The sequence below is a fragment of the Spermophilus citellus genome (genome assembly GCF_964194105.1).
Source record: "Spermophilus citellus genome assembly, chromosome: 15".
Taxonomy (NCBI): Eukaryota; Metazoa; Chordata; class Mammalia; order Rodentia; family Sciuridae; genus Spermophilus; species Spermophilus citellus.
The window spans coordinates 2,184,591-2,203,350 of record NC_138195.1 but is presented as its reverse complement, the minus strand read 5'-3'; the positions used below and the strand labels follow the sequence as shown (position 1 = coordinate 2,203,350).

Here is an 18,760-nt window from a genome sequence, read left to right as displayed (position 1 = left end):
ATTACTAACATGGTGAAAAAGGAAATATCACAACAGACACTACAGAAATACAGAAGATAATTAGAAATTATTTTGAAGATTTGTACTCCAATAAAGTAAAAAAAATATCAAAGGCATTGACAAATTTCTAGAGTCACTAGATTTGCACAATTTGAATGAGGATGATATACATAATTTAAACAGATCAATTTCAAGTGATGAAATAGAAGACACCATCAGAAACCTACTAACCAAGAAAAGCCCAGGACTGGATGGATTCACAGCTGAGTTCTACAAGACCTTTAAGGAAGAACTAATACCAACATTCTTCACATTTTTTTCAGGAAATAGAAAAAGAAGGAATACTTCCAAACTCATTCTGTGAGGCAAATACCACCCTGATTCCAAAACCTGACAAAGACACATCAAACAAAGAGAACTTCAGACAAATACCTCTATGAACATAGATGCAAAAATTCTCAATCTGGCAAATCAAATACAGAAACATATCAAAAAGATTGTGCACCATGATCAAGTGGGGTTCATCCCAGGGATGCAAGGTTGGTTCAACATATGGAAATCAATAAATGTAATCAATCATATCAATAGACTCAAAGAGAAGAATCATATGATCATCTCAATAGATGCAGAAAAATCAATCAACAAAATATATCACCCATTCATGTTCAAAACACTAGAAAAACTAGGGATAACAGGAACATATCTCAACACTGTAAAAGCTATGTATGCTAAGCCCCAGTCCACCATCATTCTAAATGGAGAAAAATTGAAAGAATTTCCTCTAATACCTGGAACAACAGAGGGATGCCCTCTTTATCTACTTCTACTTAACATAGTTCTTGAAACACTGGCCAGAGCAATTATACAGATGAAAGAAATTAAAGGGATACAGATATAAAAAGAAGAATTCAAATTAGCACTATTTGCCCATTATTTGATTTTTATACCTAGAAAACCCCAAAAATTCCCCCAGGAAACTTCTACAACTAATAAATGAATTCAGCAAAGTAGTTATAAATCAAAGGCAATTCTGTATATCAGTGACAAATCCTCTGAAAGGGAAACGAGGGGAAAAAACCACTTTCAATAGCCTCAAAAAAAAAAAAGGCTTGGGAATCAACAAAAGAGGTGAAAGACCTCTACAATGAAAACTACAGAACACTAAAGAAAGAAATTAAAGAAGACCTTAGAAGATGGAAAGATCTACCTTGTTTTTGGATAAGCAGAATTAATATTGTCAAAATGACCAGACCACCCACAGCACTATACAGATTTAATACAATTCCAATTAAAATCCCAATGACATTCCACATAGAAATAGCTAAAGCAATCCTTAGCAATAAGAGTGAAGCAGGTGGCATCAATGTACAAGAGCTTAAACAATACACAGAGCGGTAGTAATAAAAAGAGCATGGTATTGGCACCAAAATAGACTTGTAGACCAAAGGTACAGAATAGAGGACACAGAGAAGAACCCATATAACTACAGTTTTATCATATTAGAAAAAGGTGCTAAAAATGTACATTGAAGAAAAGATAGCCTCTGGTGTTGAAAAAAACTGGAAATCCATCTGCAACAAAATGAAATTAAACCCCTGTATCTCACCATGCACAAAACTCAACTCAGAGTGGATCAAGGAACTAGGAATTAAACCAGAGACCCTGCACCTAATGGAGATTAGGCCCTACTTTTTCCTTCTATTATGTCAGATTAGGCCCTGAATTCCTTAATACTCCTATAGCACAAGAATTTAAATCCATATCATTTATTGATTCTTGATTTTTTTTTAACTAAAAAGCTACTTCTCAGCAAAAGAAACAGTGAGGTGAATAGAGAGCCTATATTTTGGGAGCAAACTTTTACCACACACATATTAGAGCACTAATCTCAAGGATATATAAAGAACTCAAAATCTTAACACCAAAAAAAAATCAGTAAATAGACCAAGGAACTGAACAGACACTTCTCAGAAGAGGATATACAAACCATTAACAAATATATGAAAAAATCTTGAACATCTCTAGCAATTAGAGAAATGCATATCAAAACTACTCAAGATTTCATCTCACTCCAGTCAGAATGGTAGCTACTATGAAGACAAACAACAATAAGTGTTGGCAAGGATGTGGGGAAAAAGGTACACTCATACACTGCTGGTGGGACTGCAAATTGGTGCAGCCAATATGGAAAGCGGTAGGGAGAATTCTTGGAAAACTTAGAATGGAACCACCATTTGACCCAGCTATCCCTCTCCTCGGTCTATACCCAAAGGACTTAAAAATGGCACAATACAGGGACACAGCCCCATCAATGTTTATAGCAGCACAATTCACAATAGCTAAACTGTGGAACCAACCTAGATGCCCTTCAATAAATGAATGGATAAAATGGATAAAGAAACTGTGGTGTATATATACACAATGGAATACTATTCACCATTGAAAGAAAATAAAATCATGGCATGGAATTGGAGAATATAATGCTAAGTGAAATTAGCCAATCCCCCCAAATCAAATGTACAATGATTTCTCTGATAGAAGGATACTGATTTATAATGGGATTTTGGGGGGATCATGGTAGGATTAGATGAACTCTAGATAGGACAAAGGGGAGGGAGATGAAGGGAGCAGGCACGGGAGTAGAAAAGATGGTGGAAATGATATGGTAATGTCCATCTCGTTACCCTAAGTACATGTATGAAGACATGAATAGTGTGACTCTGTTTTGTGTACTAGCAGAGATCTGAAAAATCCTGCTCTATATGTACAGTATGAATTGTAATGCATTCTGCTGTCATACCTAACAAATTAGAATAAAAATAAAATGGAAGAATAACTGAAAAAATATTATGTTGCCACTATGGCAGTTTCTCCTAGTTTTTAAAAAATCCCTTTACTCTTTAAATTACTGAATATGTTCTGTAATGCTTGTCACATTAATGTCAGCATCAAGAAATAAGGTGACAAGTGCATTAAAACAAAAATAACACTATCATTGGCTATTAATAATCAGCCTGTATTGGTTAGTTAATGTTATTGTCTTAAATGTTATTTAATCATTTTAAATTTTGAACATTTTATAACTCCCAAGCGCTCTAGAAATGATAAGTAGCAAGTTCAGAATTACTTGCTCTTAAGAGACTTTGTCCACCCAAATGTCCTCCACTTGGCTCTCCCTACACATCCGATATTTTTCTACACTTCATAAAATCAAATGATTATCAGTCTGCCTCATTAGACTATCAGGCTCTTCAGGGCAGGGACCAGTTCTAACATCTTCATTATTATGTCCCTAGAATTAAAGGGAACATAGTAAATTGCCTAATGATTAAAGGAATAAATGTGACTTAGAAGTTTAAAAAAAATAAAGTATTTCAACTCTATATTGAAAAGACATAATGGAACTCTCAAAGTCTTTCTAAAATAATCAGCTAGAAGACTGAATGAAAGAAAATACCCCCTGTCTGTAACAGAATCTGAAAGGATAAAACTTGCATGTAAAACTATTAACAAGATATATACAGCATCTACAAGAAGAAAATTCTAAACACAGTGAAGGAGATAGAAGAAGACTGAACAAATGTAAAAATATATCATGTTCTCTGGCAGGATTTGACTAGGACTTGTTATCATGACAGAATACTCCATAATTTATAAATATAATGAGATGCAACAAAAATATTAGACTTTTTCCTTTATAAACAGATAAGCTAATTCTACTCTTAATTAGAAATAAGAACAAGAAATTCTTTAAAATGAGGGGAAAAAATGACTCTCCAGATGGCAATATAAAGTCCAAATAACACAAGTTACATTTTTTGGGTCTCAAATAGAGAGATAAATCAACATAATAGAAAAGTAAAATAAATAAATGTTGAAATAAAACAAATTGACTCAAATATAGAAATTTAATATAAACAACATTGTTAAGCAATGTTAGAACAATGAGCTATTTAATATGAATTTCTGGCACAATGCATAGCTGTCTGGGTAAAACACACTGGTTGCATACCTTACCTTTTATGCCAGGATAAAGATCAAATAGATGAAATATTACATTATAAAAAATGATGAAGTCATTAGAAGGAACTAGGGAGTCTTTGTGGGTGTCTCTGAAGAGTGGGATGCCTTTCAAATCGCAACTCTAACTCCAGACTCATTTAGAAAACACTGATAAATTCCATACACAAAATAATTCCACTGTTATAAAAAATCAGAGGACAAATGATATTGAGATAGAAAATGCTTGTAATTCATAATTTGAACAACTAGTGTTTATCAGATAAAGAGCCTATAGAAATCCACTTATAAATGACCAGCAGCCCAACAGAAAAATGGGAAGAATAGAAACAAGAAACTCACAGAAAAGGAAGCTGAAATAAAATGAAAAATCACAAGAATATAAAGACAGAAATACCAATTGGTCTAAAAGTATACAAAAAGGGACCCATGTGTGTCATAGTATAGGAAATCAAATTAAGAGATACTGATTCTTTACCGGAAGTTCTTCAGTTCCCTGTGGTAGCATAACACTCAGTAACCACTGGTAAATCAGAACCACTTGAAAATAACTGTGCAAACTCAAAGTATCTCATATATATATATATATATATATATATATATATATATATATATATATAGACTGACACAGGAGAATTGAGGCATGTACATAGTTATTCCTTGATGCATAATCATTGCAAAAGATTGCCACTATATCTATGGGTAGGGAACTGGTTGAATACATTATATTCATACAATGTCATACTGAGCAGCTTTTTTTAAAACAGTGAAGAAAATTGTCTACTTATAGACATAATAACTGCAATATGCATTGCTAAGTAAAGAAAATTGGTTATAATTTTGTTTTCAAACGCTGTGTTACAAGTACAGAACATTATGTTTAGTTTACAGAATGGGGAATCAGAACTATATATTAATTTCTTTGTTTACCTACACAGAGGGTTGAAGTCTACACAAGAAAAAAAAATGTGGTAAGTGGGAGTGGATGGAAACAGATTGAAAGAGGAGCAAGAATTTTCAACCCACAATTCTGTGCTTTTTCATTTATTGCATTTATTTATGTGCTAGGTACTTAAAAATTAAAATTCTGGGAAAAACAAACAAAAGACCTTGGTCTACACTACATAGCCCCTCTTGCCTTTTGCTGATTTGTGCAGCCTCCTTTTCCCCTGAAAAGTATGGGGTGTTGTGGATGAGTGGTCCCCCAAAGTTTCATGAGCTGAAGACTTGGACCCCTGTGTGATAGTGTTCTGGGGTGAAGCTCTGGGGAAGAGAGTGGACCATCGGGGCTCTGAACTTGTCAATGGATCGATCCATCTGATGATTCATGATTTAAGTGGAGACTGGAGGCTAGCTGAGGACGTGGGTCACTGGGGGCATGCAGGAAGGGCATGCCTTGTCCCTGATCCCTATCTCCAGCCCTGCCTCCCAGCTGTCCTAAGCCCCTCCACCACACCCTTCTGCCAACAAAGCTGCTGACCAGGGACGGAAACCTCTGAAACCACAGGACAAAGAATCTTTCTGCTTTCAAGTTGTTTTTTCTTTTTTCTTTATTTCTTTGGGGGTGGGGAGGGGGGCTTATTTTGTCATAGCAATGCAATGCTAAGATAAAGACATAGCAATTATAAGAGATTCAAAGTAATAGATGAAAACAGCCCTTCTCCTTGAAACCCCCCTGCCTGTGGCCTGGGTAACATGGTCATCTGCAGACTTCAGATGCTATGTGACGCAGTAACTTAACAATAGACTATCTCTTCCAGAAATTCTTGTGGGTCTCCCTTCATTTCCATGCAATTTCCCTTTTCTCTCCCTTTCCCTCCCATCTCATGTCTCTGTTTAATGTTAATCTTTTCTTCCTGCTCTTCCTCCCTGCTCTGTTCATAGTTGCTCTCATTATATCAAAGAAGACATTTGGTACTTGTTTTTTAGGGATTGGCTAGCTTCACTAAGCATAATCTGCTCTAGTGCCATCCATTTCCCTGCAAATTCTATGATTTTGTCCTTTTTTATTGCTGCATAGTACTCCATTGTGTATAGATGCCACATTTTTTTATCCATTCATCTATTGAAGGGCATCTGGGTTGGTTCCACAGTCTAGCTATTGTGGATTGTGCTGCTATGAACATCGATGTGGCAGTATCCCTGTAGCATGCTCTTTTAAGGTCTTCAGGGAATAGTCCGAGAAGAAATTACATATAAGAGGTTGTGAGGGGAATGGGAAAATAAACAAGGAGAGAAATGAATTACAGTAGATGGGGTAGAGAGAGAAGATGGGAGGGGAGGGGAGGGGGGATAGTAGGGGATAGGAAAGGTAGCAGAATACAACAATTACTAATAGGGCATTATGTAAAATTGTGGATGTGTAACCGACGTGATTCTGCAATCTGCATTTGGGGTAAAATTGGGGGTTCATAACCCACTTGATTCTAATGTATGAAATATGATATGTCAAGAGCTTTGTAATGTTGTGAACAACCAATAAAAAAAAAAAGAAAAAAAAGTCTTGTGGGCCTGTGCAGGGGGAACAGGTCACTGGGCACAGCATTTCTTCACAAAATGAACGCTGCCTCTGGAAGGCCCTGCACACCCAGCCCCAGGACCCCCACAGAGGGGGGAAGTTCTGCGCTCTCCAGGGTGGCCCTGGCATGCTGGAGTGGTGGGAAGCCATCAGCTCTCCAGCAAGGTCACCACACTCTAAAGGGCAGGATCACACCTGAGCACAGATACTGTGGTTTCTGCAGGAGTGTGACTATTTTACTTTGTGTTTGGGAGGGTTTTGTGTTTTGGGTTTTTAGCCAAATGTGTAAATTTTTCTTTTTCTTTTTTTTTTTTTTTAAATTGTACCTTTGGTCCTTTTCTTGGGAAACAGGAAATAGTTCATATCAGTGCAGCCAGGTCACAGGAGTGTGCAGCAAACTGGATTCCACAAGTCAAACAGTTACTTTTCAGAGTAGGACTCCTTGGACTCAAGGATTTGTTAAAGTGCCTTGTGAATCCCAAAGGGAAATAAATACGGGATGCTAGGTTTCCAAACTTACTGTAAAACCCTGTGTCAGGGGCCACTTCTCTGGATTAGTATTCTGGGTCACACATTTTGGCAGATGATGCTAAAAGGTCATTCTCCATGACCTTGTTTTTGGCCATTATTACAAAAATACTTCTCTAGAATTAAAGCAAACAAAAACTTCAAATAAGTGAAAAAGTTTAAAACACTCTACACCTAAGAGAAAATGGTAAACTACTAAGCATGTATTTGACATTAGAGAGTTTTCACAAAAATATATTTCATAGAATATGTTAATCCTATTTCCATTCTCATCTATTGGGATTTCCACTACCACATATAGTAAAATTATTATTTGTGAGCTTGGTCTTCCATCATTATAGAAACGGAAGTGATTTCCAAATAATAAAGTTACTTTTGATTTTAATGTTTAGTTGTAGGATAGTCTAATGATTTACACCATCTAAGTATCAGTGCTTCTAAGGCATTCTGTTTACTAGATAATTACTAGTGCAAATATAATTCCCCATTCACTTTGAATGTAAGTGAATTATATTATGTGTGACTATAAGAATTTCAAAGTGGCTGTCTTGAGATGCTGTTGAAATACAGTCTCTAAGCTGGGAACTTTCAAGTGTGATTGTACTGGACTTAGTCAAGGCAGACACTACTGGGCTATCCCTTTACCTTTACGAATCGTTGGTGTGTCGCTGTCTGCAATCAGTTGCAAGCAGTCTTGAGTAACTGAAAAGCAAAAGTTCATCATTTTAATTACTTGAGTAGGAATGACAAGGGAGCTAAGATGACTAAAAATACAAAGCCACAGACTCGGTCTCCCGGGGAGGCTAAATCAAACACACCTCTTGCATTACTTGTGTGATCTAAGTCTTAAGTCACTTTATGAAATTGACCCATTTACTTTAATATCTGTGCTGGAAATTTATGACACTTTTGCAACGCTTCATACTGTGGAGGCACAGCAAGTGTGGCATTGTGGAGTGGAATCAAAGTTGCTTTGAAATAACAGCTACATAGAAAACATACTTGGTTATTTTGTTTTTCAAGTTAGCCAAATAAATAAAACAGCTAAACTTATCAGATCAGTTTGAAACATCATTTGTTGAATCATAAAACCAACATTAAATAATGACTCACTGCTACTGGAAATACACTAAGGCTTAGCCTACTCTACATCCTTGAATCCTCCCAAGAACCCTAAAAACTAGGTATCTTAGACTAAGGTTTAGAAAGTATACATGTCTTGTTCAGGACCTCAGAGATAAAGTGACCAGACAAGAATTTAAGTCCTGTTTGTTTACCTTGGGAGCCAAAGTCAAGTATTTTTGGCAAAATCCTTTGGACAGAAGAGAGAAAGAGGGAACATTGTTTAAAAATAAAATGTAAGGACTTTGTGACACTGAGTTGTCAGTGTGGCTTCTGGGGAATGTCAATTCACATCCCAAATCACAGGTGGACCATTTCAGATGACATTCAGAGCAGTAAATACGACTGCCTTAAATGAAGAAAGAGAAAGGCCTTGGGTAAAGCCAAGGAAGAACAGGTTCTGTGGGGTGTATTCTGAGATAAAAGAAAAGCAGTAAGTATGCATGAAAAACCTGGACCCTAACCCTAAGCTTGCAGGTTTTAATTGAAGGAAATACTCTTCAGCAAAACCTTCATATTTTATAAACACATGCTCCTCCGTGTGCTTTCTACCAGGTGGATGTGATGGGGATGCCTGCCTTGGTATCAAGCTGAAAATTTCTGACATTTAAAACTCTGCATAATGGGGTAATACTTGTGTACTACTCTGAGGCTGTTAAAGGAAACTCTTGAGGTTGATAACATTAAAAACTCTGTTTAGGAATTTCCCTCCTTATTTAAAGGTGGAAATAGAACATCCAAAATTACAACTTCCTTATACAGACGTGGAACTTCTCTGACTTATTTATTTGCTAATCTAATCATTTTGCAGCAGAGAATTTTGATCTCCTCTGTGGATTCTTTTACTGATCTTGAGGAACAAAGGTAGCCACACCTGAGCCATAGGGACACTATGGTTCCTGTGGCTGACACTCCCCTATGACAGTCCTCAGAGGCATCACAATGGGCAGCAGAGTGAGGCAGGCTTTAATTCTCCACCTGTAGTAGCTGGCTGAGAGGAAAGAATGACCTGCTCTGGGTTTCTGTGTTCTCCTCTAAAATGAAGACAGCAGTGTTCAGCAAGTCAGCTCTGAGGGGTAAGAGGCGAAAACACCTGGGAGCCTGGCACATGGTCAGCAGGTGGAAGTGCTGTACAACCTGGGTTCCTCCCTCCCTCCTTCCCCACATGCTCTGGAGGGCCTGCACCGGACATTTGCTCAAACAGTGGCAATCTGTCTTGAGGAAATGCTGTCTCTAACTCTTCAGAACTGCAATGTCCCCCAAAACTCGTGACAAAAATGCAGCTGCCCCAAAGCAGTTTTTTAAGTAGGAGCTGAATTACAACAGCAATATTTAAATATTAAAGCTAATATTGTCCCTCTGTGTAAAATTATTAAGAACCATTTATCTTTCAACACTATGAATTCATATTTTATTTTGCAGACATGAATAGGTATTTAAAAAGAAGTTGAAAGTACAAAGAAGCATCGAACTTTATAACACTGTCTTAACGTTTTCACTTTTTCAATGTATTTGCCATTTTCTAGTGTTACAATTTACTCAACAATTATATGTATGGTTTATTTTTCTCTGTCTCCACCTCACTGAAATATAAGAATCTGTGAGAGACTCAATGTCACATTTGGCTGCACTGATGGGCTTGTTTCCTGGATCTTCCCTTTCCCCAAACTTTAGGCTTAATAGGAACAGGGTTCAAAGGTTTGGTTATCAGGTCGCTCTTTTAAACACTACTTTGGAAATTGAAAAGAAGCCAACTCTTGCAACACTGAAGAGAAAAAAAAGTCTCACTATTGAAGAGGGGAAGAGAAAAATTACACTTAGGAAAGACTGCGGTCAAACATTGCCTGAGAGCAGCCAGCGGTTCTAGGAAGAGCGCGTCCTTGCTGGGTAAGAGGCTCCAACTGGCCTGATTTTGCCAAGTTAGCTATGGACTTCTGCATTTCATACTTTAAACCCTCAGACCTGCCTCACAAGTCACAGTTCAGCCAGAAATACCAGTAAACAAGAAACACCAAGGACCTGCCAGGTAGCTCACCTTCCCTTGTGAATGAGTGGGACTAGGAGTTCAAGAAAGGAGACTCAAAAATAACACTGATATCTTCACTTCTCACAATTAAGAAAGCTGATCTGAGAGAAATGCTTATGTTACAATATTAGGTGTTAATTATGTGCACTATACTTGAAATTCTCACCTTAAAAAATGTTAACCGTAAAGTAGTATCCTTGATTCACCCTGAAACATTAAAAAAAGAAATCCATCCATGATGAATCCCAAAATCCAAAAAAGAAGGCCTTGAGTTTGGTTAGTAGTGGAGTCCCATGTTGGTGCCTTCCTTGTGCCATGGGGCCATGCTCATGGAAGGTGGTAATGCTAGGGGAAATGGATGCAGGTACGCCCACTCTGTAATGTTCATGCAACTTTTCTGTAACTTGAAAATAACTGATCTAAGGTAAATATGGGGAAAAATAAATTTGGCTATCTTCCAAATAATTATTGTAAAATTTTGAAATACGGGCAATCTTTTCATTTCTATTTCTTTGTATTATTCTTGTTATCTCAATTGTAACAGTAAAACATTGATGAAACCTATAAAAATGATAGACAAAATTATTTTATTATCTAAAATGCACATATTTTCAATAGTTCTTAAATTTTCTATTGAATAACGAGGGAGGAAATGCAAACGTTACTTGCAACGTTACTGAGCAACAACGGTTATTGTTCAGTAGCAACTTATTTGAAAGAATTCACTTTCTTGATGAAGTCTGAAGATGCTTATCCTTAGGATCCTAAAATAAAAAAATGCCCTTAGGTGAGTTTTTAAAACCCAGATTATCAAAACTCCATTTGTACAGAAATTGTATTATATAACATTTCTGAAGCCAATTGCTTTAATTTTTTTTTTAATTGGGAATATCTCCAAACACATTTATGGGCTTAACAGTGATTGGCTAAGATGAGCTACTTGGACATTTTTTTTTAATCCTGGATTTCCCCGAATTTCTGTTTGTTATACTATAATCAGAATGATCTTTTGAAGCACATTAAGCTTAATAAAACTTTAATATGGAACACACAATAATTAAGAAACAAAATTCAAGCCAAAAAGCTAAGCTTTCCAATTAAGTAAAAGCAGCAATTGTCCTTGGGAGGACCAGGAGGATGGGCTGTGGGCTAACCATCACATCCACACCCACTGTTTCATAAACTTCAATAGAAATGTCAGTGGTTCTGAAAAAACCTGGGGACAGTTGATAAACCAGGATAAGTGAACCCTCTGAAAGCCAAAGGACAGCCCACACTTAGTCTTAAAGAAACCAGAACAACTGGAGTGGAGACATAATCAAAAAGAAGCACAGATTTAAGCTGCGTGCATCTTCTCAATCCCAAACCAAACCTTTCTGAACAAACAACAAAAAGCCCTTGTATTGCAGCCATTTCTCTTGGGAACAGAGACATTAATTCTGAACTGGTACTTCCTCTGAAAAAGCTTACTATGTAGAACAATGCAGGTGAAGTGCCCTGACAAGTGACAGCAGCTTTCACCTGTCCCTGAGAGTCTTGCCCTCAAACCCTCCACCTTGGCTCTACGAATGTTAGAAAAAGTCTAAGGTAAATCATGGTAATAGTGATGGTGACTGCATTTGGGCTGCAGAAATGGGGGTCATTTTTTGGTTCACTTTGTTAGAGTCTTCTCTTATTCTCCAAACTTGCTACAAATTGCAAGTTATTCGGGGGTGGGGGAGCCCCAAACAAAAAACCAATACCACAACACTTTTCAACCTATAATTTGGGGATGCCCAAAAAACAGAAAAAAAATAAAAATATGCAAATGGAAGGAAATTTTAAAATCTAATATGATAAATCTTGGCAAAGTGTGACTCAGGAAGCTATTTTTAAATCTATTATTCTTAAATATGTAGAAATGAGTATGTCCTCTTTAGAATGATAAATTTAGAAGCAGTGGAATGGTAGCAGATAAGATTAAAAATGACTGAAGAATCCTGACCTTACTAGATATTGAAGCCCATTATAATACAAAATTACTCAACATGGCTTATTTATAGCAGATAAATAGAATAATAAATCAATGATTAAAAAAAGACTCAGTTTCAATTGTATGAGGAACTGAACACATTCCAGTAACTTTCCCAACACAAAGGAGTTAAATATAAACATCTACTACATTGGGATAAGGTAGCAGTCTGGAAGAGAAAAGAGGAGAGAGGAGGAAGTAAATGCCAGCATGAGATAATTCACCAAAATAAATGCCAGAAGGATTAATGTGTTAAAAACCAAAAAAAAAAAAAAACACTAAACTATGAAGGAGTCCAAAGTATTAGTAAATAGAGCAAAACAAGAGATTATGAACACATACACATTTAGCTTACTTAGATTTTAGAGAAAATCAAAAGGAACAGATGACCTCATTAACACAGATGCAAAATCTTATATACATATGTTAAAAGAGCAGCAAAATTATGTGAAAATATTTACATCACAATTTTGATCAATAATGCCTCAGAGTTTATACAAAATCATAAAATATTAGGGTGGTGGGAAATTAGAATTAAAAATTAGCAAAACATCTAGTTAGAAGTAATCAAAATATACAGAATGATATTCATTATTATTATAAATAAGCAACACATTAAAGTAAATTTGAGATTCTATGTTACAACTACTAAATTAGCCAAAACAAATATTTAAAGACAAAATGCTAGCAATAACGTGGAAAACTGGTACAGTACATTTTTGTATGCATACACTTATAACTCATTTTGGAGATGCTGTGACAATAAGTAGCATGTCCAGTCTGTTAAGCTCAGAAATTCACGTTGCAAAATTTATATTGAATATATAATTCCTCAGAAATGAAAGATATGCACAATATTTTACATGTTCTATTATAGCCAAAAAAGAAAATGGTCATATTAAAATTATACAACTAAATACAGATGTGAGAATGACTAGAAATAGCTTAAATGCTTGTCAAAGTGAAAAAAAAATCTATCATAGCATTACATGCTCTTATTTTATGTAGAAAGCATAGATGATAAATACAAAATACAAAAATAAGATGTTAAAACAATGAGTTTCCTAGTTTAAAAAAAATGTTTAAAGCCAATTGTTAAATAGCCCAAAGATATGCTAATCAGATACAAAAAGGATTATCTGAGATGAGGAAGAATTTTCAGTAAACATGGCACGTGGTTAAAAACTGTTTCCAGTCAGCACTTGGCATGTGCGCAGGACACCTGTTCCCCTCTCCGGGGTCACAGGCTTCTCTCCTGAAGTAAAGTGCACACACAGGGGGACAGTGCTCTGTGGCCCCCAGACAGCTGCTCTGAAGGTGACGTGAAATCGGGTGAAAAGCCTATCCAGGGCCACACCTGCCTGGCACCTTCCAGGTGTTCAAATATGTTCCCTCGACACAGCAGGGAAGCAGTGCACAGATCCGTGAAACCATCATGCGGATCAACCCAATGCCAACACTTCCTACCATCTTGGAAATGAAGAAACTGGATGAATAGATGACCTTGACGGTCTACTTCAACTCTGTAAAAAGCTCAAGGGAACCAGAGGACCTTAGCGTGGCAGAAGTGACGAAAGAGACGTGATCACACACGCATGGCTCTGCTGGGGAAGTCTGGGTGAAGGAGAATCTTTAAATCCGCGTGTGCGTGCGTGTGTGCGGGTACAAAATCGTCCTTAAAGGAAACAGGAAAAAGCACTCACATCCCGGGGTGCCCAGTGAGCCCCTTCCTGGGGCTCCTGCATGCAACACCAGGGACTCCGGGAGATGCAGGTAGCGGGTCTACCTCTGCGGTGACGAGGTGCTCTGTCTCGGCTTCCGCAGGGATGGAGGGCACCACGCACTGGAGGACAAACCTGCCTCCCCTTGGCCTCACCCGTGCTCGCCACGCAGTGCAGAGAAGTAGCGCCCAGGGAGGGATGCTTCTACCCGCACAGACCCCTGCGAGGACCCGCAGGCTGTGCCGCCTAGGCAGCCCCGGGTGCTGGCGCTCTGCCCCCAGCCCTCTGGCTGAGATGGCAAAGTTCCTAGTCTGTACTTTGGAGGTTTAGAGAGGCTATGCGCACCTGTAGCTCTGCAGGCAGGATGCTTTCTCCGCACCTGTGTGCACGCAGCCCCGCCCACCACCTACCTGTTTCCTGGGACCCCTCGAGCGCACGCTGGTTCCTGCTGCCGGGGCTAGAGTGGCTTTCCCCCAGAGCGGCTGCGGCAAAGATGCCCTGTGAACAGAGAAGGGAGGTTATTGGCCCGGTGGCTGTGCGGGGCTGGGGGCTGCGGTGCGGGCGCCGGACTCACTTTCAGTCCCGCTGGGGCCGCGGGAGCCGCGGCTCCTGCCTGGGTCGGAGTGGGCGTTGGTGCGCGGTGGCCCTGCAGTTCTGCGCGGAGGCTTTCCAGTTCCGCTTGCAGGGTGGCCACGCGGTAGAAAGAGATAAGCGTGAGGCCACTGGAAAGTAGGGCCAGCAGCAAGGTCACGGCCAGCAGCTTTGCATCTCTGGAGAATCGGACCGAGGGGCTTTCCTTCTGTGGGAGGATGGGAACACACTCTAGTTTCATTTCTCCCCCTTTCTTGAGGCAAGAAGAAAGGCTTGCCTGCTCCCACTCCGTGGAGTCATCCATTCCCCGACTTGCACTTTGAAGGCTGGGGACTTTACAATGAGTGACCACAGAGGACTGATCATTTCCTGTTATCTGTGCGCCTCGAGGTCCTGCATTGACTGCGAGGCAGCCCCGGGCTCTCCCCCTCCGGAGCGCTCTCCTGCTTTTCTTCTTTCTCCCCTTGTGCATCTTTGCCCCTCCTGGGCCTTGGCTTTACTGGCGTTTGCCCTTCTGTGGATTGCTCAATCTGTCTTCCTCATTTTACTTTCAGTTTTTGTAAGAATTTTAATGCCAACTCAAAGGACTCATGCTCAAGGAGATGTGAGGCCCCTTACGCCCGCTGAGGAGACGGTTTAAGCTGGTGCTCTGGAAGAGAAGGCTTAAGACAAATTTAAGGAGATTCACCCCTAAGCTTTAGGGGAGAATGGGGTCTACTTGGAAGCACATGGCTTCTAGGGAAAGGGAAAGGGAACATTGAAAGCTCCCGCTGGTGTCATGACAACAATTGGAAGGTCGGATAAGCCAAGTGCTTTAGCACTGAGTTGTGTTTAGCTAGAGGGTGATTTATGAACAGTCCCCAAGGAGGAGACAAATGGCAAATCCTTAAAGGAGGCTTGGAAGCCCACTGGGGATTGTTCTTGTTATCTTAACAATGCAATAAAAAGAATGTGACGCAGCTTCTAAATAATTGATTAGATAACCGGACTTCTTTAAACATTCGGGGTACATTTTCAGGGAAAGATGCATCATCTGTTTCCTTGCCAGGCGGGCTGCTAGTGAGCCAACTGCACCTCCCCCTTGCCACTGGGACTTCTGAAGCCTGGGTCCCTGCTCACTGTGAGGCTCCCTGGAGGAGTCTTAGCTTTATCTCCAGCTCCAACCTCCTCATTCCCACTTGACCCTGCCTGTCCAAAAGCTACCGACATACAAGGTCCTGAATCAACCCAATCACTTCATCTGGAAGTGAGGGTGGTGCACTGCAGGGAATGTTCACTCATCTGGATCCTGCCCTGTCTTGATGGCTGATTCCTGCACTAGCACCAGTTCCTGACTGCTTTGCCCCAGCATCCAAATGTTGATTCATCTTGCAACAAAGTTAGGGAGGACTTAGCAAGCCTGGGTGGGCACTACTCCATGTGCTGGGGGTACTGAGCGGTAGCTTTGTCTCACAGCCCCCTCTCCTTACAGCCTTAATAAGGTTACAGAAGTGATACAGCATAAAGGTAAGTACCTCAAACTTCCAGGATTCTAATCTTGCTTCCACCCTTTGCCCTCCTTAAGCAATTCATGGAAGGTCTGTGCAATTTAATTTCCTCCTCTGTGAAATGGGGTGATAACAGGAACTGTGCCTGAGGTGCAGAACAAGACTTACAGGAAGGTGCTAACAAACTACATTTTAAAAACTATTGTTTTTTCCATTCACTATCCTTTGTTTATATTCAAAGGATGAATGAAATAGTCTCACTATTATTGTGGTGCAAGAAGTACTTTGTTCAATTGCCCCTGTAACATCTGTAGGAATGTATCCAGCAAGCACCTGCTGGGAGTAGGTACATCTTCACTTTCACCAGGTGACACCACGTATCCTCTGATAAGTTCCCATTTCCTATTGTCTTTCCAATGAGTTGAGGTCATCAAGGTATCCCTTTTTTTCCTCTGCTTTTTTAAAAACAACTTGTCTATAAAACCCACAGTGACAAGTCTATAAATCCCACTCAACAGGCAGACACAAAGTGGCCTGAATCAAGCCAGAGTCACTTGGTCTGGTGTGGTGGACTTAGCGTGCTGCAGGGCATGCCTCAGCCCTTCCAGTCCTATCTGATCTTGACGGCTCATCCTAGACCAGCACCAACTTCCCTTCCCCCAAGCAAGCTGCTCTCTGCCTCTGCTTTCTCAGGTGGGAGCCTTGTTCCATAGGTTCGCATGCAGGGTCTGTGGTGTCAAACATCACACTACACAGTTCTTCTGTCAGGGTCCTTGCTGCAGGTGGATCAGGGTGAGTCATCCTGGACAAACTTGCAATGACAAATGGGGTTAGTTGGGGAGGTCCAAAGCCCTCCAGGCTGGCAGTGAACAGACAGAACTCATTCGGTGTGTGGTAATATTCCCTAAATACATACAGAAATCCGTGTTCCAGGCAAAGCAGGAACCAATGATCCTTACTTTCATGAGGACACCCTGGAGACCTCATTCCCCTGTGATTTGATGTTACTTCTGATGAGCCCCCTCTCCATGTGCTTGGGTCAAAGCTGTTAAGTGGAATGACCCAGCTGCTTTAGAGAATGGCCTCTGCCTTCGCTGCTCTACAGGGCAGTGACCTTCATGCTGACCTCCGCAAGACAGAGTCCCTGGTCAGCCTATGTTCAGGCCATTCTGAAACAAGCATCTGCTGGTTGTTTGATGCTGAGGGTGACACTGTGCACAGAGGGGCTACTACTCCTTCCAGGGAAGGTGGCCAGCAGCCCCTGTGACCCAGATGGGCAAGCAGGCGTTGCTGTCTGCATGCCCTTCTTAGGGGTCACACAACTAGATTTTCGCCAAAGACAGATAGAAATCTAAATGGCATCTAAATGCTATGACTTCTTATGAACAAAAGGAAGTTATTTCTCCATAAATCAAAGACCTGTTTCCTGTAGAGGAAAGGGTTTGATAATTTAACCGAAACTCTGTTAAACAAAGAACACATTTGTATTCATTAAACAACACAGCACAGTCTATCCAGGGAGGAAAGCCTCCATACCCGAGCCACGGAACTTGGTCGAGTGTCCACTGTCAGCATCCAGACACTTTCCCTGTGTAATGTGGGTGATATATTCCATGTAACGAACACCATGATTGAGGTACCATGGCCTGGGATTGTCCAAATTGTCCCCTGCACTCAGTATGGGCAGGTAGGGTTGAAAAAAATGAGTCATCAGTTTAACCAAGGGGCAGAACCACAGGACAAAATACACAGTCTTTGCCAACTTGCTATTTTTACATTGGCTGCTTCAAAAATATTCAAAAAGCTGAATTATAAGTTTCTGGTTAAGAAAACTATTTAGAATTATGAAGTTCAGCAGACGTCGTCTTTTCCGCTTTCTTTGAGGAGAAGGCATCTCATGAGGACCAGCATGGTGGTCACAGCAAGCGTGGCGACCACAGCTCTTCCAGATGTGAGGATGGCCTGAATATACAGCTCAGCTGCTGGCTGAAAGGGCTGAGGCACAGAAAATAATCTCATACAAATATTTATATAATTCAGAACAAAAAATCATTTTGTTTTTGGTAGAAAAACTTGCAGTCAGTGACTCTTATAGTTTTAGCTAAAGTTGACTTTAACCATGAAGTGGTGTGTGGGTTATTTATGGAGGTGACTCCAGACATTTCTTTTACAAAAGGGTGATGTGGCTGGGATGCTCATACCCATTTCCTGAGAGTTTTTCTATAAAAAGGAGCATGCATACACTAATTGGGGCTGAATTTTTGTCACTTTGGGGAAAATAATCTACTTTTCTAAGAACTTGAACCCAAGAGTTGGATCTTTCAGGTCTCTGGGTTAAGCCCACCTTCTCTTTGTTGTGCAATTGCTTTGGGATTTAATGCCCATGAATCAGTGTGTTATAAAGAAATTTGTTTATTTCAACACTATTTTCAATTAGAGTATAATTTAATCTGTCATTCTTGACCATAAAGACAAGAGTGTTTTTGCTAATAATGAATGTCAGTTGATGTGAGAACATTCAGGAATGAATTTTTCTTTTTTCCACACACAGACACACTGCATATTGACACACATAGGCAAGTACACATATGATCATTTCAAAAACTTTGGGAGAAATGATAAATTAGTTCTACCCATGCAGGAAAGATCATTTATGAAACTTATGTGATGTCCTCTGCTTTTAAAAATTAATAAAATAGATATTTTATTTGAAATTTTGCTTATTAAATGTTAGAC

General features: G+C 39.6%; 1 protein-coding gene across 1 annotated transcript in view; it reads right to left on the bottom strand.

Annotated features, from left to right (window-relative positions):
- LOC308634062 (tumor necrosis factor ligand superfamily member 13B-like) overlaps positions 1–14,955 on the bottom strand; it is a gene marked incomplete at its 3' end in the record, with an annotated part of 42,246 nt that extends 27,291 nt beyond the window's left edge. The window contains exons 1-3 of the mRNA XM_081267640.1: positions 14,521–14,955; positions 14,357–14,444; positions 7,712–7,768 (exon numbers count right to left, since the gene is read on the bottom strand). Coding sequence (XP_081123766.1) covers positions 7,712–7,768; positions 14,357–14,444; positions 14,521–14,841 — 466 coding nt within the window. The 5' untranslated portion in view covers positions 14,842–14,955. The remainder of the gene's footprint in view (positions 1–7,711; positions 7,769–14,356; positions 14,445–14,520) is intronic.
- Between the last annotated feature and the right edge of the window lie 3,805 nt (positions 14,956–18,760).